General features: G+C 39.3%; 2 protein-coding genes across 3 annotated transcripts; both read right to left on the reverse strand.

Annotated features, from left to right (window-relative positions):
* Nucleotides 1–1,011: 1,011 nt before the first annotated feature.
* Nucleotides 1,012–14,576, reverse strand: LOC125217757 (uncharacterized). Of its 2 annotated transcripts, XR_016132901.1 has the most exons (3): nt 14,169–14,576; nt 1,533–2,555; nt 1,012–1,442 (listed from the first exon to the last, which is right to left on the reverse strand). XR_016132901.1 is itself a non-coding variant. In XM_089061682.1 (2 exons), the coding sequence occupies exon 2, from the start codon at nt 12,695–12,697 to the stop codon at nt 11,648–11,650; it is 1,050 nt and encodes a 349-aa protein (XP_088917808.1). In that variant the 5' UTR covers nt 12,698–13,046; nt 14,169–14,571; the 3' UTR covers nt 10,878–11,647. The 2 variants fall into 2 exon arrangements, 1 of the variants encoding a protein (XP_088917808.1); XM_089061682.1 differs by lacking the exons at nt 1,012–1,442; nt 1,533–2,555 and adding an exon at nt 10,878–13,046 and having other exon boundaries at nt 14,169–14,571.
* Nucleotides 14,577–15,818: 1,242 nt separating this feature from the next.
* Nucleotides 15,819–18,953, reverse strand: LOC125218839 (V-type proton ATPase subunit E-like). Its single transcript, XM_048120615.2, has 6 exons — nt 18,734–18,953; nt 18,527–18,627; nt 17,921–18,077; nt 17,209–17,402; nt 16,911–17,010; nt 15,819–16,196 (listed from the first exon to the last, which is right to left on the reverse strand). The coding sequence occupies exons 1-6, from the start codon at nt 18,833–18,835 to the stop codon at nt 16,161–16,163; spliced, it is 690 nt and encodes a 229-aa protein (XP_047976572.1). The 5' UTR covers nt 18,836–18,953; the 3' UTR covers nt 15,819–16,160.
* Between the last annotated feature and the right edge of the window lie 1,295 nt (nt 18,954–20,248).

Raw genomic sequence — 20,248 nt, forward strand, 5'->3', positions numbered from 1 at the left:
TTGGCAGTAAGGTATGCATTTGGTAGTCTTTGGCATGAATGTGGAGTGAAGTAATCTATGGATTTTGGCAGAAATCTGAAATGCTATGTAATCTCAAATTTGAAATGTGTTTTCTTTGAAATGGAAGCTACAATTTACACAAAAAAAATTGAACTTATCATTGGATAGATGCATTACAAATCTCCTCAAACAGATTGATCTCGATTTGGAGTTGATGATCGACCTTCTCATTCTCTCGTCTAGGTTCTGGCTTCTCATTCTCTCGTCTAAGTTCTGGCTTCATGACGCTTGTTGATGCCACAACGGTTTCCAAACGTTTACTCGGACGTCGATCGATATCGCCCGGTTTCCTTAACTTTTTCATTATCTTCTCAATGTTGCCTTCGATAGTTTATTGGAGTTATTCATTTGGAATGAGAACTAGAGAGATGGGTGTGATTATTTTGCTTCATTGTAAATATGTTTGTCCTATAAGTAGTTGAATTCCTTTAGAATTAAATGGGGACAACAACCATTCATAAATGGGACAACAACCAAAGAACTTGGTCCATACCCTGTGAATATCAAGTGCTACGTCTCGGCAACAGAATTGGCTCTGCTTTTCCTGTCGCAGATTCTTAAATTCACATCAAAGTGCTTCTACTTGGGGCTGCTTACTGATACCAATTAATGTGGTGTACAGTACATTAGATCTTATATTAGTGTGTCGGAATAAGTGAGGATCTAATGATGTATTATCAAACTATTTCTTCAAACTTGGAATCTGTAATCAGCCAACAAACTTGCAGTGCATGTATCCCCAAGTTCAAGGCAATGAAAAAGACAGATGCTGATACTTTATCATTGTTTCATAAAAATATCAATTGCAAAAGCTATAATTGTTGCATAAAAAAATATTAGAGCGTAGTTGGATCACATGTCTTATTAAAATATCTTAAGAATGACAACAATAATCATAAATGAAACACAAACCATAATCATAAATGAAATGTACAAGGCTTCACAATGAAATGCACCATACTATTCATGAATTCCCACAAAAAGGCTGTGAATTCCAACAAACCAATGGGCACTACCCACACCACAAAGTTACACAATTCATGAATATGCTAAGGACCAATATGCACTTCCCAAACCAAAACACAATAAGCTAACAGTTTATAAACCCCACAAACCAATGGGCACTGCCCAAACCAAAAAGTTACACAATTCGCTAATGTTCAGGACCAATATGCACTTTCCATACCCAAAAAACTAAAACCACACTACTGTTTATGACTTCTTCACAGTAGATGAACTGCCTTGGTTGTCACCCATCACCGAGGATGAGGCTGGATTGGCAAACATGTTAGCTATGGTACTTGGACAGCGTGCCCTATTGTGACCGGGTTGGCGACACAATGCGCATTTTTGCTTTTCACTAGATCGCTTGCGCTTCTTCCCTGCATTTATAAAATACAATTAGCCATTGAAATATAGGCTGCGAAAACTATATTAAAGGTTTAGAAATATGTTGCAAACTTTAACGAGACCTGTCGTGGATCCCGGGTTGCTGACACCAGCTGCTGGCTGACGCTCGGGGCAGCTTATTTTGTTGTGGCCGACGATACCACAAAGGCGGCATTTGTAGTCTGTCATTAGCCCTTTCCGGGACAGAGTCACGCATCCGCTAGCATCTTCTCTAACCTTCACAAATCGGGCTGCCCGAGCTTTCTCTCTGTTAATTTCTTTGGCTTCTTGCACGGTCTTCTTTCTCGCACCCTTTGGGTGACCTGGCAGCTTGGTCAGCTCGTGTGGTACAACATCCGGTTGGGCAGTCCTCGTCCATAGCTGTGGACCCTGCACCGGATAGATGACCCGTGCATACACATGTTGGAAGGTTTCCTTGGAGTATATTCTAGATACGAAGTTGTCGACATTCTCCGTCGTCGTCTCTATCGCGGCAATCGCATGTGGACAAGGTAATCCTGTCAACATCCATGCCAGCAGCTGCAACTTCGTTTCCGCAGGTCCACCACGAACTGCTCATCTCGAGCTGTGTTCACTTGGTAGATCAACTCCCCTGCCTCCCTGACCATGCATTCACCTATCTTGGCCTTGGCCTTCTCGAGCTTCTTACGGATTTTCGGGCCAAAGGCATCCTCCATTCTCTCACCCATCTTCCTCCTTGTCGTAAATCTATCCATGAGGTACATTCGGATGCACTCTAGCATCGTGTACAATGGCTTCTCTCGAGCGAACAGTAACACCTTGTTATAACATTATGAAATGTTATTAACAAGGATGTCACACTTTGCATCGAACCCAAAGAATGCTCGACTCCAGTTTTCCTTTCTTGTATGCTCCATAAGCCACTTGTAAGCTGCCTGGTTTTGTTTCTTAATCTCCAAAATCGCTTTATCAAATCCGTAAGTGTTGGTTGCCCGAGCCGCCTCCCAGATTTTGCCCTTCAATTTGGCCGAAGGAAACTGTTTTTTAAAATTATTATGCATGTGCCAGACACACATCCAGTGTTCGGCATGCTCAAGACAGGACCTCATAGCGGCGATCAGCCCCTGCCAAGAAACAAAATCAAACAAAGTAAAACTCATCAGTTCAGTATACCTACATGTATGTTGATTGTAAAATTAGTTAGCTGACTCCTAGAACTAAAGCACCATTGCTTAAAGATATGCAAAAAAAAAAGAGAATTAGACGTAGTGCACAATTTTTTGTATACTCGAAAGCTGTTTTGAGTATAAGTGGGAGATTGTTAGAGTTTGTATACTAGAAATCACCTTTCGAGTGATTGAATACTGTTAAAACTCTTATTTTATTTTCCAAATGAATAAACAGATTATTTTTGTCATAATGTTGTTATATTTTACATTTAATGGATGTTAATTGCATATTTAAATGTATAAGTAATTTAACAAAGTCTAAGTCTTTGTTTTAGTAGACCGGTTGTGGGCGTCGTCCACTTTAAGGTAACACGGTCAGTTCTAAACAAAGAAAAAGAAGAATTTCACAACCTAGATAGGCTTAGACTACCTATCGTGAAAGGTTGCAATGTCAGTCCGATTATTTCTAAGCCTTACTGAAATAAGATGACGTTGGTGTGGTATAGCACTGAATGGATCTAACAGCGAGACAGTCTTTATGCTATCTACTGAAAGACGAGGTCTCGTAAATTATTTCTAAATCAATGTACGTTAGCATTGAGCATACGGTATTGATTATGCACTACTTTGACTTACCAAATGGTGCGGGTTTTTCGTAACCCAATAAGCCTGGTATATTGGGTAGTGGTGATTAGTATCTAGCGGTGCTAGGATTGCTATTATGTTGAATCGTGCGCGAGGTGAGTCTCGTTTGATAACATCCTCAAGAGAAGCTTGAAATAAGGTTTTATTATTCAGAACCTAGCTAGTTGGAGTTTAATTACTCTATGAATAATAAATAAGATTTTCTTGCTGAGTCCTCCCTTGGAATAAATAAGATATTAATTAATTAAGTCCATAGCAGACAATAATTAATTAATGGATGTTTCTATCTTAAGTGCGGGAAATAAATATAAAGTATTGGAAACCCGAAGTACTTGTAATTTCGAATTTGGATGGGGAGTGCAGTATTACTTCTGTAGTGGCTGCTCGTAATATTCCAATTTTAAGCTTATATTAAATTAGGTTTAATTTAATTAGTAAAAAGCTAATTGGAGGAGCCCGTATCCAAAGCCTTCCATAGATCCCTGTCTGGGCCCAATATGTGACTTATTATAAATAGGAGAATAAAGGAGACAGAAAATACACTTGTTTTTTTTTTCAAAATTTTCGGCCCTCTCTAATCCTAGGAGGGGTCGAATTTTTCTCCTCCGTGGGAAAGGATTTCTGTCTTCTCTATTTAAGTCCTAGTGCGCTGGTGAGATCAGCCCACCCTGATATCAGTTCACAGTCCGGGAACCAGTCAGAAGATCCGTGGTTTTGTACTAAAGATCTTCACGAGGAGAAGGCACTAGCTATCTTCGATTCTTTGGAGAATCATCAAGGTATAATGGCTAAACCCTAGAACAGCATGTTTTAGATTTCATTTAATTTAAAGCATGTGATTATTTGAGTTATGAGCATGATACGTGAGATGATTACGTGAATAGAATTTGTCTAAATAATCCGCTAAATAGATCTGATTATTATGTAATTGATTTATGAATGCGCTTCCGCTGCCAACCCCTTCAATTGGTATCAGAGCCAGTCTTTGGCTCTGATTATTTGGATTTAAATTTCGCGAAATTCATGTATGCATGCGCTTTTTGTTTTCGAAGCATGTTCTTGTTTTTAGTTGTTATATTTTTATGCATGATGAACCCAAGAACTATCGAAACAAAGAACTCAAATTTTTGGAACGCTAGAGACGTGCGATTCGTCGGCACTTGCGCCGAGACGAATCGCGCGACACGCGATCCAATTAGGGTTGTCGAGCGAGTGGGAGAATGAAGGGTGATCGACCGGCGACGCACGGGCGAGAGTGGCCTCGTGTGCGCCGCCGGCGTGACCACCGGACCGGCAGTCTCCGAGCACTCACGGGCCGATCGAAAAGGAGCTAGAATGCGATCATGCGGCGACGCGAACACGATCGTGGGCTCATCCGCGCCGCCGGCAAGAACGCGACGGCTGCTCCTCCATTCACGCGGCGATCGACGGTCGCGGAGGTAGACGGTAGCCGCTGCTCGTTCGAGAGCAGCGGCGGTATTCCTTCCGGCCAAGAAACCCTAACCCTAACCTAACCCTAGCCCTAGTTCGACCCAAGTTGCGCGACGCCGATTGGGAGTGGCTCTGCCTTGTGCGGTGGCCGCTGCAACCCGGCAGCATGTCGCAGGCGACGGCGGGAGTCCGCCAGTAAGGCGCGGCGTTAGCCGCTCTGTGGCGGACGTCGATGGAAGGAGAAAGCGGCGCTTTCGCGCCACAGTGGGAATAGCGGGAGCAGCCGCACTTAGCGCGGGCTGCCGGCGGTGGCTGGGCGGCGAAGTCGCCGTCCCGGCGGATCCACCCCGGTGTGATTTCGTTGTTCGTCGTGCGTGCGAACCTCGTGCGACGAGATATCGATGAAATCTTATTTTTTTAATGATTATTTAATTCCTAAATTAATAGAAATCTTTAAAATACTATTATTTAATTGAAATAAAATATTATGGGAAGATTTCCCTAGATTTTAGGAATATTTTGATTATTTTCTATATCTATGAATATTTTATATCCTAGATGATATAGATAAGAATAATTAAATAGTTTCCTAAATTATATTATATATCTAGAATCCTAATTAGGATAGATATGTAAGATTTCATTAAATAATAAAATATATTCTCTTCCCAATCTTAATAAGGAATTAATTTAAGATTATTTATTCATGTCCGTAAAAGATATAAATAATTAATTATTTTAGATAAATCTTATAGAAGACATGAATATGGATTAATCTTTAGTAATTAATATATTATCCTTTAATAAGATGTTTAAAAGATTATAAAAGATTTAATTATCCAGTCAATTAAATACCAACAGAATTTAATTAAGCCTTTAATCTGCACTAAGGCTAAGGATAATTAATGAAAAAACCATAACTTAAATATCTAAGCGATAATTACGAACTATGTTTGTATATGGTCTCCATCGATTGGTCCACAACTTATGAAGCTAATTTCTAATATTATCGCCACCCATGCTGTGGGGACAATAATCCTAAGAAATAGCGAGTTCGTATAGGTGGACTTCTCATTTGTAAATAGTATGGACTAGAAAGTGGTTTCTAATATTATCGCCACCCATGCTGTGGGGACAATAATCCTAAGAAATTACAAGTTTCAGAAGTTCAAACAGAATTTACGAGATAGCTTGGTCTTGTTATCAACGCACGAGCATTGTTATGGGAGTGTGTTGTAGAAACGAGATTCTGTAATGCTAAATCTGATGGTCGTGCTTAGGCAACATTTGGCGGCCATCCCGTGCTGCGGTCTCTGGACTATTCGTCGGTGTTGTGACCAGTAAAAATGTTAAGATTTTAATGCGTATTGACCTCTGCTTGAGGGTACAAAATTTTAATTTTACAGTTGTAAGAATTTGAAAAGTTTTATGGTTTAACCTACTCAATTTCTTCACATAAGTTTATGACAAATAGTAAATAATTCTGTATTGCAGTGCAACCTAAATCGTCAACATGTCACTCAATCCTCTTTCTGCAATTCTTAAAGAAAACAAACTCGAGGGCCAAAATTACATAGAATGGAAACAAAATTTGGACATTGTTCTCACGGCTGATGAGTACAAGTTTGTGCTTACTACTCCTCGGTCCCCAGTGCCGGCGGCTAACGCCGCGCAGGCTGCGCGAGATGCCCATAGACGGTGGCACAAGGCGAATGAGATGGCTAAGTGTTATATGTTGGCCTCCATGTCAACAGTGCTTAGACATCAGCATGCCGCCATGGCAACTGCCACCGAGATTATGGAAAATCTCACGAATCTTTTTGGTACTCAGAATCGAACGGCTAAGTCTCAAGCCTTTCGGAGTATCATGTGCAAGTCTATGAAGGAAGGCTCGTCTGTGAGGGACCATGTCCTCGAGATGATGAGCCACCTCAATCAAATTGAGGTTTTGGGAGGCGTCATTGATGCCGAGTCCCAAGTTACTATTATCCTTCAGAGTCTGCCCCCTAGCTTCCAACAGTTCAAGCTCAACTTTGAGATGAACAAAAGGAATTACACCTTGGCTGAGTTGTTGACTGAACTTCAGTCGGCGGAAGATCTCATGAACCAAGCTAAGGCTGCGATGGTTAGTTCGTCACATCGTTCCTCTGGCCCTAGGCCTGGCGCAGGAAAGAAGAAAGTGACAAACCAAGTTGCACCTAAAGATGCTAAGGGAAAGAAAAGGAGGAGGTCGGGAAAAGAAGCAAACCGGAAAGTGTTTCAAGTGTGGAGAGAAGGGGCATTGGAAGCCAGATTGCCCTAAAAGGAGCAAGGCTACAGGTATGCACCAAGCTTTAGTTGTTGAGTCATGTTTGGCTTCGACTTCTTCTCATACTTGGGTTATTGACACTGGAGCTACTGATCATATTTGTTTTGATCCTGACTTAATGCAGGTGACAAGACGACTATATGATGGAGAGATCGAAGTTCAGCTGGGCGACGCTACTAAAGTGGCGGCCGTTGCAGTGGGAGACGTTTATTTGCGTTTTAGTAGTGATAGATTTTTGATTATGAAGAATGTTTTGTTGATACCTTCTTTTAGAAGAAATTTAATTTCAGTTTCTAAATTGGTTTTTGATGGATATTCGATTTCTTTTAATGACAGTTGTGTTATTAAGAAAGATGGTTCTTATATCTGTCGTGGTATCATGGAAAACAATCTGTACACAATCGTATCTACACAATATAATGATCGCAAATTAGAACTCAATAATGCATCGAAAATTTCAAAGAAAAGAAAAGAACCTTCAAGTTCAATGAACGAAACGTACTTATGGCACCTTAGACTTGGTCATGCCAACCAAAGGAGGATTCAAACACTTGTGGATCAAGACCTTCTTAAAGGGCTAGATACTGAATCATTTTCCACGTGCGAATCCTGTTTGGAAGGCAAGATGACCAAGAGACCTTTTAGAGTGAAAGGAAATAGGGCCAAGGAAGCACTAGAACTCGTTCATACTGATGTGTGTGGACCAATGTCAACCGAGGCAAGAGGCGGCTTTCGCTATTTCATCACTTTTATTGGTGATTACTCGAAAGTTGGATATGTTTATTTGATGCGCTTTAAGTCTGAAGCTTTTGACAAGTTCAAGGAGTTTAAGGCTTATGCTGAGACGCATCATGGAAAACGTATCAAGAGCCTGCGATCTGATCGTGGAGGTGAATACCTCAGTGCCGAGTTTTTGGACTACTTATCAGTAGAGGGAATTGAATCCCAAACGACTGCGCCGGGCACACCTCAGCAGAATGGCGTAGCTGAAAGAAGGAATAGGACCTTGTTAAATATGGTCCGATCGATGATGAGTTATGCACGACTGCCTATTTCGTTTTGGGGACATGCCTTGCTTTCCGCGAGTCATATTTTAGACAATTTACCGTCAAAATCTGTTCCTGCTACTCCATATGAGTTGTGGACCGGGCGTAAGCCTAATCTAGAACATCTCAAGATATGGGGGTGTCCAGCTCATGTTTTGGAAAAGGATCCAACTAAGCTGGGCTCAAGGACAGAGGTATGTTTGTTTATAGGCTACCCCAAAGGTTCGAAAGCTTATGAATTCTATAGTCTCCGAGACAAGAAAGTCATTGTGAGTACTCACGCGACATTCTTAGAGGAAGACTTTGTTATGAATCATAAACCCAGCAGTGAGGTAGCTCTTGATGAGCTCACTTCAGTCACAAGTTCCATTAACCAAGAACACGTACCATTAGTACAACCAATTCCCGAACCTTCAACTTCTACACCTAACATTGTAGTGCCGCGCCGCAGTGGGAGGGTCTCTCATGAGCCCGAAAGGTACATTGGTTTGGGAGAATCTATGGATCACTCCTCGGACAGTAGTGTACCAGATCCCTGGAATTTAGCAGAGGCGCAGGCGGATATCGATCATTGCGAATGGGTGAAAGCAATGGATTCGGAACTACAATCTATGATAGACAAAGACGTCTATGATTTGTCCGTCCTACCCGAAGGTTGTACTGCCATTGGGAGCAAATGGATATACAAACGTAAACGTGGACCCGATGGACGAGTTAAAGTCTTCAAGGCAAGACTAGTGGCTAAGGGGTATACCCAAAAGGAAGGTGTCGATTACGACGAGACCTTCTCCCCAGTGGCCATGCTCAAATCGATCCGAATACTATTGTCTATTGCAGCTTACATGGATTGGGATGTATGGCAGATGGACGTTAAGACTGCGTTCTTGAACGGCAGTCTTGAGGAGACCATCTACATGGAACAACCCGAGGGTTATGCCGTCAAGGGCAAAGAGCACATGGTTTGGAAGCTTAAGAAAGCCATTTATGGCCTCAAGCAAGCATCTAGATCATGGAATCAGTGTTTCGATCAAACTGTTAATAAGTTTGGATTCGAAAAATGCCCTAACGAGAGCTGCGTGTACAAGAAGGTAGAAAAAGGGAATGTGGTGTTCTTAGTTTTATATGTAGATGACATTCTTCTAATTGGAAACAATAAAAAGATGTTGTCATCAGTACGAACTTGGTTGTCGAACCAGTTCGAGATGAAGGATATGGGAGACGCGGGACACATTCTAGGCATCAAAGTCCTTAGGGATCGTGAGAAAAGAATGTTGTGCTTATCCCAAGAACCCTACATCGACACTGTACTTAGTCGCTTTAGCATGCAAGATGCCAAGAAAGGTTTCTTACTTTTTAGACATGGCATCCATTTATCTCAAGAGATGTGTCCTAAGACAGCATCTGAGATAGCAGAGATGAGAAGGATACCATACGCCTCGGCTGTTGGTAGTCTCATGTATGCTATGCTTTGTACAAGACCCGATATTTGCTTTGCTGTTGGCATGGTAGCAAGATATCAATCAAATCCTGGCCAAGGACATTGGACTGCAGTAAAGAACATACTCAAGTACCTTAAACGGACTAAGGACTATGTTCTAGTTTACAAAGCAGGCGAGCTATGCCCTTTGGGATATACTGATTCAGACTTTCAAGCTGATCAGGACTCGAGGAAATCTACTTCTGGCTATGTGTTTACCTTAGGAGGTGGAGCCGTGATTTGGAAGAGTGTAAAGCAGAAATGCATTGCAGACTCTACCATGGAAGCCGAATATGTGGCCGCTTCGGAGGCTGCAAAGGAGGCTGTATGGCTCAAGAACTTTCTTATGGACTTAGGTGTGGTTACGAATCTGCCCAAGAGCATCACCATTTATTGTGACAATTCTGGTGTTGTGGCTAATTCGAAGGAACCAAGAGCTCACAAAGCGAGCAAACACATTGAGAGGAAGTATCATATCATCAGAGATATAGTGCAGAGAGGAGACATACAAGTGGTCAAGATTGCGTCAGAGAACAACCTGGCAGATCCCTTCACTAAGGCATTGGCGGTCAAACCGTTCGAACGCCATGTAGAAGGAATGGGAGTTCGACTCGCTCGAGACCTCAACTCGCTTTCAGTACAAGTGGGAGAATTAGACGTAGTGCACAATTTTTTGTATACTCGAAAGCTGTTTTGAGTATAAGTGGGAGATTGTTAGAGTTTGTATACTAGAAATCACCTTTCGAGTGATTGAATACTGTTAAAACTCTTATTTTATTTTCCAAATGAATAAACAGATTATTTTTGTCATAATGTTGTTATATTTTACATTTAATGGATGTTAATTGCATATTTAAATGTATAAGTAATTTAACAAAGTCTAAGTCTTTGTTTTAGTAGACCGGTTGTGGGCGTCGTCCACTTTAAGGTAACACGGTCAGTTCTAAACAAAGAAAAAGAAGAATTTCACAACCTAGATAGGCTTAGACTACCTATCGTGAAAGGTTGCAATGTCAGTCCGATTATTTCTAAGCCTTACTGAAATAAGATGACGTTGGTGTGGTATAGCACTGAATGGATCTAACAGCGAGACAGTCTTTATGCTATCTACTGAAAGACGAGGTCTCGTAAATTATTTCTAAATCAATGTACGTTAGCATTGAGCATACGGTATTGATTATGCACTACTTTGACTTACCAAATGGTGCGGGTTTTTCGTAACCCAATAAGCCTGGTATATTGGGTAGTGGTGAATAGTATCTAGCGGTGCTAGGATTGCTATTATGTTGAATCGTGCGCGAGGTGAGTCTCGTTTGATAACATCCTCAAGAGAAGCTTGAAATAAGGTTTTATTATTCGGAACCTAGCTAGTTGGAGTTTAATTACTCTATGAATAATAAATAAGATTTTCTTGCTGAGTCCTCTCTTGGAATAAATAAGATATTAATTAATTAAGTCCATAGCAGACAATAATTAATTAATGGATGTTTCTATCTTAAGTGCGGGAAATAAATATAAAGTATTGGAAACCCGAAGTACTTGTAATTTCGGATTTGGATGGGGAGTGCAGTATTACTTCTGTAGTGGCTGCTCGTAATATTCCAATTTTAAGCTTATATTAAATTGGGTTTAATTTAATTAGTAAAAAGCTAATTGGAGGAGCCCATATCCAAAGCCTTCCATAGATCCCTGTCTAGGCCCAATATGTGACTTATTATAAATAGGAGAATAAAGGAGACAGAAAATACACTTGTTTTTTTTCTCAAAATTTTCGGCCCTCTCTAATCCTAGGAGGGGTCGAATTTTTCTCCTCCGTGGGAAAGGATTTCTGTCTTCTCTATTTAAGTCCTAGTACGCTGGTGAGATCAGCCCACCCTGATATCAGTTCACAGTCCGGGAACCAGTCAGAAGATCCGTGGTTTTGTACTAAAGATCTTCACGAGGAGAAGGCGCTAGCTATCTTCGATTCTTTGGAGAATCATCAAGGTATAATGGCTAAACCCTAGAACAGCATGTTTTAGATTTCATTTAATTTAAAGCATGTGATTATTTGAGTTATGAGCATGATACGTGAGATGATTACGCGAATAGAATTTGTCTAAATAATCCGCTAAATAGATCTGATTATTATGTAATTGATTTATGAATGCGCTTCCGCTGCCAACCCCTTCAGGGTCGACAACACAACCGTACTTCCCGGGTTGCTCCTTAAAATCTCAGCCCTATAGTCGTGCAATCTCCTATATTGTCGCACCAAGTCCACCTCAACTAGCTTTCGTGCTTGCTGCATAGCCCGCTTTGCTTTTCCACAAGAAATGGTTATCTTCATATCGCAATGGAACTTCTCGATAAACTGCCCCACAGACATACTAGGAAACACCCGAATATCTTCCTTGTATTTTTTGCTTAAATACTTGGAATTCGCACATCCATGGTTAAACGACACCCCGCCACATTTGTGTTGATTGCGGAGTCTGGAAATCTGCCAAAAACCAAGTTTGTCCTTATACGAAATCTGCACAAACCATGGACATCCATAATTCTTCTTGCTTCTAATCACCCCTCTACAGTGCGCGACGCACCGAATTTTGTCATTCTTCTTCAATCTCAATTTCTTTCCATGCAACACTCCTTGATGACGGATTAGGTCAATGAAGTCTTCCTTGCAATTGAACCGAATCCCACCTTCCCATCTGGGATCATTGAAATCGGTTGCTACCATATATCTTCTCGACACAATTTTATTGCTGTTATCATGCTCATTCTCAGCTTCGCTTGCTGAACTTGGTGACTCACTAGGGAGGTGGTCACTATCACTAGTATCACCCATGTGGACAGTTACAATCTCATCGACAGCCTTCTTCCACCCTTCTACTTGAAGGGCCATGATAGCATCTTCCTCATGGTCACTAAGGTCGTAGTCACTATCGATGAAGGAAGGATCCTTGGCTGGATCATCTTCAACAATTTCATTCACTTTCCCCTTCCCCTTCGCAGAAGCCTTTGCCTTCCCCTTCTCCTTCTCCTTCTCACCACCCTTCCCAGACTCACATCCCTCAAAATCCTCTCCGACCCCAATCTCACCATCCTCAGACTCACCACCCTCCCCAGATTCACATCCCTCAAAATCTAAGTGCACTATGTCATCATACTTATCACTCATATCAACACTCACAGTACCCACACCCATATCATCTAATCCACTCACACCACCAACTTCAACCTCCTGTGTTATTTGACTTTCCAAAACCTAATTTGCTTCGACAACATATACATCAACTACCTCATTTTGAACCCCAATTTCAGCCATCTCCACCGCTAAGAGGTTGTCAAACAACCTCAACAACCCGTCATCTAATCTCATCCCAGGGTTCAAGTAGTAATACTCTAACTTACTCACATCAATACCAAGTTTCTCTAAGACATCATCTACCTCCAATTTAGACCATTTATCAGGGTCACAATTGTCTATCATCTGTACCTTCCCACCAACATAGTGCTTTCCATTAGATTCCACCATCACACCGGAATAATGCAGCCTTGTTGTAAAATTTCCATATGTAGTGCAAGTAGATCAAATTAAGTACAACAAACAAACCCAAAAAACAAAATAAAATCAGAAAAATAAATACATACACACATTCCTAGTCTTCCAAATAAATAAGTAAAATATCAGCAGAAACAAGCCCAGCATTTTGAACACAGTCCAACGAAAAACTAAACTAAGGGAAAGGGAGTGAAGCCTCTGGAAAACAGAGAAGATAGATCTCTCACTGATTGTGAGTTGAGAAAATGCACCAAACTATTGTTGTATATATAGTGCTTCTGGGCAAAGCCATCATAAATGATCCTATCAAAGATTTTTTTTAAATTTTATTACTGCTATTTCACTAATTTTTCAGTCTTGTGATCATGAACCCTAAACAATTTAAAAACTAAACTAATGCTGATATATACAAATTCAGAACCCAGAGGCAACCAGATACTGATGTGCACATAATAGGTATTCTCAAATCCTTCATCTTTTTACTTGAACCAAATATACCCTCATATCCCTCAGTTTACAAACCAAATCCTTAAGTTTAATTGTATTCAGGAATCCAAAAAACAGTTAATCTGATCCCAAAAATACATTTAACACAGAAATCACAGTAAAAAAAGGAACTGCAGCAAATAAAAAAGAATAAATCCCAAGTATTTGACCCCACCACCAAAAAACTAAACTAAATATGTCCCCCCAGCACAAGTATTTGACCCCATCACCAAAAAAATAAGCCACACATGTTCCCCAAGCACAAGTATTTGACCTCACCACGAACTGGAAACAGAAAAAGAAAAAAACAATGCAAATCCACACCCCTATTTGGTTAAAAGCTGGGAAAGCATCCAATCCCAATAAAAATACTCATATTCATGCGTGTGGACCACAACACACAACAAACAAAGGACCACAACAAACTACAAAACCACATGTCCCCCAAACCCACAATCTACACATTCCCTAATAAAAATCCACAACAAACAACGAAAGTTTGTGGATTTCCAAGCACATTTAATTAGATTGATTTAAAAAGTGAAATGCTTTACAAAACCAAAACAGTCGAGCCCTAATATGTATAAAACGAGACTGATTTCCAAGCACATTTGATTAAAAGTTTCACCTGCACAATAAGCAGTCGTCGGTGCCATTGGATTACGTGGTCGGGGTTGATTTTGAGGGGCAAGTGGTGGTAGCTGCCGATTTCCAGTGGGAGGAGGCGGATTTCCAGTCCGAGGAGGCGGATCCGGAGGAGCTCCATGCATGTGTAGATCCTTCTTCCTCTTCATTGTCGCGATTGCTTCGATTATCTTCGATTAGGGTTTCGCGATTGCTTCGATTAGGATTCCGAGAAAATAGGGTTCGTGGAGAAGGATTCCGTCGTGTCTACCTTCGATTCGCCGTCGTCTGCCTGGATTCACCGTCGCCGATTGGAAGAAGAAATGATCGAAGTGAAAGCTTGAGAGAGCAAGACGTTTTGTGGTTTGAGAATGAAAAATCGTATTTTGAGTTTTACAACAATTTCTCATAATTTCTAATTTTATTTAAAAGAATATTTTTAATAATAGTTAGGGTTTTTAATTAAGGAGTTAAAAAACAGAATTAAAACTTAAATTTGGTCAAAATCGGATTTAAATCCGTTGACCGTTAGTTTTTAACGGAAAAGTTAACAGAGGACCAAAATGATCAAATTCTCATATGTTTAGGACCAAAAAAATCCAAAAGATAATGTTTAGGACCAAAAAGGTAAAATGGTCATATGTTCAGGACCAATTTTGACCTTTACTCTAAAATTAATTTATAAAAATAGCGCGCACATTCCAGCAACTTTTTCAACCCACTTTTACTAACAAAGTTAAATAATTTCTTAAAATACACACCGATCAAAAATGAGACATTTAATTGGAAACAGAGATAGTAAATTAGAGCATCCGCAATAGCACGGATTAGCCAATAAGCTAGCATTAGGACTAGTCACAAACACCTTCTGCCACATCACTAGGACTTCACACAGCCTGCCACATGATCAGGACTTCCAACAACCCAGTAATAGGCTAGCATTAGGACTAGTCGACGCCCTAGCCCTCCCGAGAAAAAAAACACCAAAAACAACAACAAAATGAATTGGAGAAAAAAAAACATTGAAAAAAATGAAATAGGAATATGATATTTTAGAGAGAAAAAAGACAAATATAAAAAATCGGTTAGCCGCTCTTGTCCGCGCCCTAGCTCTAGGGCGTTGGTTTTTGGTCCGTCGCGTTCGCCGAGCCCAATATCGGACAAGACGAACTCCCTAGCCGCACGTAGGTGGCTAGGGAGTCGGCTAGTCCGCTATTGCGGATGCTCTTAGAAGCACTATTAACCAACAGACTACAATTCATGTACTCGCTCTGTCCACCAATTGTAGAACCATTTTGTCTTTTTGAGTTGTCCACGAATTATAGAACCATTTACTTCGTGCGGCTAGGGAGTACGCTAGTCCGCTATTGCGGATGCTCTTAGAAACACTATTAACCAACAGACTACAATTCATGTACTCACTCTGTCCACCAATTGGAGAACCATTTTGTCTTTTTGAGTTGTCCACGAATTATAGAACCATTTACTTCATTCCACTTTATATATGTTGACCCCATATTCCACTAGCTTTTTTAACACTCATGATCTAATATTAAACTAATACTTTAAATGAGTCTCATATTCCACTAACTTTTTATTCAAAGATTGTGCCGAGTCAAAAGTAGACGGATGGAGTATTTTTCAAGACAATCTCTGTCAGGCAATTTTAATATTTTACTCGTATTACTTTTACAACAGGCAACTTTTTTTCAAGACGATATCCGTCATCGGTTTATTAACAACAGGATCAAAAACTAGGTCCGAGCAGCTTACAATATTACACATACCTAGAATAAAAAAATTAATAGCAGTATCAAGCTAAACTTATGCATACATAAAATATGAAATGTGGAAAATGTGCACCTCGCGATGCAATTAAGAATGTGACAGAAGAACAAAGCGCATACAGCCACGAACAGGCCACCAGATATACTTCTCTTGGGTCAATGGCCAAGCCAGTATATAGATAGATAGATATATACTAGGCTTCCAACCATCAAGCAGCGATCTGGCCAAACAAACTTTTGCGTATCTGCAATCAGATACAGTTGCATTAAGCCAAGAACATGCTGAATAACCTAGAATGTGAATATGGGTTAGATAGTTTAATGGTGTTAGGTAAGGGTTATATTAAGGACTCCTGCAATTAGACAAAGCTTATTTGGCAGGACTAACATGTAAAGAGTATTTTCTCATTAGGGGCATTTACATGGAGTGAAAGATGGATTTATAAAAACAATCCAAGTTATTCACTATTTATTTTGATGGATTGATTAATTTTGAACTTGTTTAACCAGTTTATCCTTCAAATACTTAATCATATACTTTATCATTCAATCATATCACTCAAAGTAAATGCCCCCTTATTGTCATATTCTTTCTTGTTATCTATGGTAATCATTTTCTACTCATTTCTTTCTTAAAACGCTTAATAGATTGAAAAAAGATGTGTTTTCTGCACATTATGCAGCAGCAGGGTTGGCCTTTATTTTAACAAACACTCTAACATTGATTCCAAAAATGATCTTTAAGATTATGAGATCAACATCCCCTCTTAACTACTTGACGTGGAATTAACAGAAAACAATAAGAGGAATACAGAATATATAGAAGACGGAACATAAAATGAGCTTAGCTTGCTAGCAGAGTATAATTCATAGTTCAAATCTGCCAGCTCCATATGGTTGGTATCATAATGAGCAGAAACAGAGAAAAGTGAACACAGAGAGCTCAGATTCGGAGGTACCTCTGGCAACTTTTTGCGGAATACAACCTCCAGTCTTGCATCAAGAGTGTTCTCAAAAACAATTTTCCCATCCCTAGAAGCCAACACCACACCTCCAGAACTGAAAATAATTATCATGCCATTGTCACTTGTCAGCAGTGTCAACTTTCCAGATCAGTCAATTCTATAATTCAGGGGGGATGGAGGGAGGGGAGATCATTTAGAAATTTGTTGTGTGTTCTCGGTCAACTCTAGCATAAGCCCATTTTGACATATTCCCATGAACAAAAGTGCACTATTATTTTGCAATTTCTATTACCAGTAGCGATCATGCTCATTCTGTTTAGAAGGGGCCGGTGGAAGATAAATTTTGTCAACAATGATCTCAGGTTGATGAACTTGTGCTTTCTCTGCATACTCTTCCTTTGCTGAATCCAAAACAGACTCAACCAATTTCACATCCTCTTTACGACAGCGCAGCAACACAGATGGTTCTTTCAGCCTCAACAAACTCTGCAGTGGAAAAAATACAATTTTGAACAATAGCAGATGAAGTTTTATTTGACAATTTTATGCCTAAGGAGATTCAGTGATATAGACGGAGTAAATAAAGGGAATATCCCAATTCGATTTACAATGACATATAAATGCAATCATGATTATGGATCACAAAAATGACTCATAGTGAAACAGAAAGCATATGTTTAAATTACTACTAATATAAGTTTGAATATGAAATTGAACAAAAAAAGCAGAATGTTCAAATATCTATAAAATTATATTCCCTATCCTGTAACTTTTCCCCAGGGGTCCATCATGCATTGTGCTAGGGCCTCATGTATACAGCTTCCTGAAATTCTTTCCGTAAGGTAACATACTAGTACAAGGAAAATCAATTCTATGGCTGGACAACCAAATCACTAGAACCCGGTAGTTTACTGAGAAATAATGTATTATGCAGAATATGCTGAACTATGAGTGCAAGATGCAAATGCCAGGAATATACAAGATCAAGATTCAGTTTGCGAAACCTGAACAATTAGATTCTTCAGGAGATTTTTATAGTTTTTCTGAACACTGCTAACACCCAGTAGTTCCTTTGATGCACTGTCCTTCATGGAATTGACTAGATCATCCTGGGCTTGGAGAACCTTAATTCGAGAAGCATTCAGTTGCATTGAGTACTCACTACAACAGTGAAGTATAAAAATTTAATCAGATGACATCCAAAATAGATCAAAACATTGTCCTCACATAAGCTCTTGATAATTCTCACTTCAAGTCTAGTCACATGAGCGGTGAGCCTCAACCAAAACATTTACAGATTAGATACTTACATGTCAATTGACATATTGATCATTCTCACTTCAAGTCTAGTCAAAATTTATATATTGTTGAGCAAGAGATTTTTTTAGGAGAAGCAAGTTTCCGACTCCAACAAAATCGGAGGGAAAAAATCATTCAGAGGACCAACACATCAACATCAGAGTATCAATGTAGATATGCCTGCTTTAGAGTATTGGGAAATTATTTAAAATTAAACAATTTCGCTTATATTTTACTCCACTAGTTCCAACAAGAGACGCAGCAAAAACAAACCAAATGCCGACAAATTCAAATGCAACCGTAAATCTCACATCTTCTTGCGCACTTGAACTTGTTTTTCCTTGCGCTCGTACTCCTGCTTGATCTTCTTCTTCTCAGCCTCCACCAATTGCAGCTTCTCGATATTGAATTCCTAAAACAGAAAGACGTTTCATCGAATCAACAAAACTCCTTATCGGAAAAACCCTAGAAACCGAAAAAATAAATCAGAACGTGTCGGAGCTCCGAGCAGGGCGTACTTCTTCGGCGGAGACGGAGATCTCGTTGGCCTTTTCGTCCGCCTCCTGGCGGATGAATCGGACCATCTGCTGGATCTGCGTGGAAACTTCGGAGTCGTTCATCTTGGGATTCGGGTCGGGCTACGATGAATCGGTTAAACTGCCTTTTTTTTCTTTTCTGGAGAGATCAAAGCGAAATGAGAGATGATATTTTGGATTTGTTGTTCCAATAGACTTGCAGGGCGGAGAAAGTGCTACTACCCTTCTTTTTTTCTGAAGTCGTATTTATCGTTTCACTTTAGTAGGATAGATATCATCTATTTTAGAATTTTATGAATAAAAATGACATATGTATTCTTTTTATCAAACTTAGTTTATTTATTTTTTCTATCAAACTGTATCTAAATATAAAAACAGTTTTTATTTTGGGTCACCCCTCATAAAAAGACTTTTTAAACTATCTATTTCACAACATAAACCCCACATTTTATTGACACTAATTTGACTTTATTCTATTATACTGCAATTTTTTTTAAAACAAATGATGGTAGTCCTTCTCAACGTAAGTAGATTAAGATATCCTTTAAGGGATATAGGGTATTTTGAAAAAACAAATTCAAAAGTGCAAAAGTCCCGCGACGATATTAAAATCAAAGACTATGGACGTGTGGTGATATTTTTAAAGTTTGAATACCGCGTATGAAACAAGAGTTTAGGTATAAAAAATGTAGCTCACTCTTCACTTTTTCCTGTCGAACTTTTACTACTTCATACGTTCGCAAAAAAATAGTCTCATTTTCTATATTCGCCTATCCACCAAAAATTTATTCACAATTTATTATTCACATTTTTATATTTATCTCTTCCATTTTATTCACATTTTCTCTTAATCACTCATGTTTTATCCACTTTATTTTTTCTTTCTATTACGTTATCAGTATCATATAGATTAATATTCATTTTGTTCCCTAAGATTATTTCTTGTGGATCAATGAAATAATAAATACTCCATATTTGTATTGCCATTTGGGAGTTGGGAGTACCGGAGAGTGAAAGGTTAGCATAGTCTATACTATTAAATGATCTTAGTTAAACTACTTGTTATATGGAACTAAATGATCTTAGTTAAACCGATGTCTTCAAACACTCAAGGCAGTGGCAACGATGTACTCCAAAAATTCTAATTGCTTTTTTTAGCTCATCTATTAAACTTGAATTTACTAGTATAGTAGTACTATTAGGTGGGGTTCAATTTTTAAAATAAAGTAGTACCAACATAAAATATGATCTCTTCATCTTATTCAAGATGTCCACATTCTTAAATGACACGAAATTTTATGAGAAATTGTTAAGTGAAATAAATAGAAAAAAAAAAGTAGTTGAATATTTTAATCAGGAGATGAGAGATGAGAGAGTGATTTATTACCAAATACTATTAAAAATGAACATCTTGAGCGGCATAAAATAAAAAGGGAAAATGGACCTATTGAATGAGACAGATATGGTTAAATTGTGAGCTTATTTTTGTTGGAAGGG

Source organism: Salvia hispanica, chromosome 1 (assembly GCF_029641045.1).
Source record: "Salvia hispanica isolate PSC_SH4W2 chromosome 1, Shi_PSC_v1, whole genome shotgun sequence".
NCBI classification, from domain to species: Eukaryota; Viridiplantae; Streptophyta; class Magnoliopsida; order Lamiales; family Lamiaceae; genus Salvia; species Salvia hispanica.

Coding starts and splice junctions, on each gene's coding strand:
- LOC125217757 (XM_089061682.1), bottom strand. CDS start 12,697: ATGGGTGTGGGTACTGTGAGTGTTGATATGAGTGATAAGTATGATGAC.
- LOC125218839 (XM_048120615.2), bottom strand. CDS start 18,835: ATGAACGACTCCGAAGTTTCCACGCAGATCCAGCAGATGGTCCGATTC. Junction 17,403..17,920: donor TGAAGAATCTAATTGTTCAG/GTTTCGCAAACT, acceptor TTTCCACTGCAG/AGTTTGTTGAGGCTGAAAGA. Junction 16,197..16,910: donor TCCGCAAAAAGTTGCCAGAG/GTACCTCCGAAT, acceptor ATCTGATTGCAG/ATACGCAAAAGTTTGTTTGG.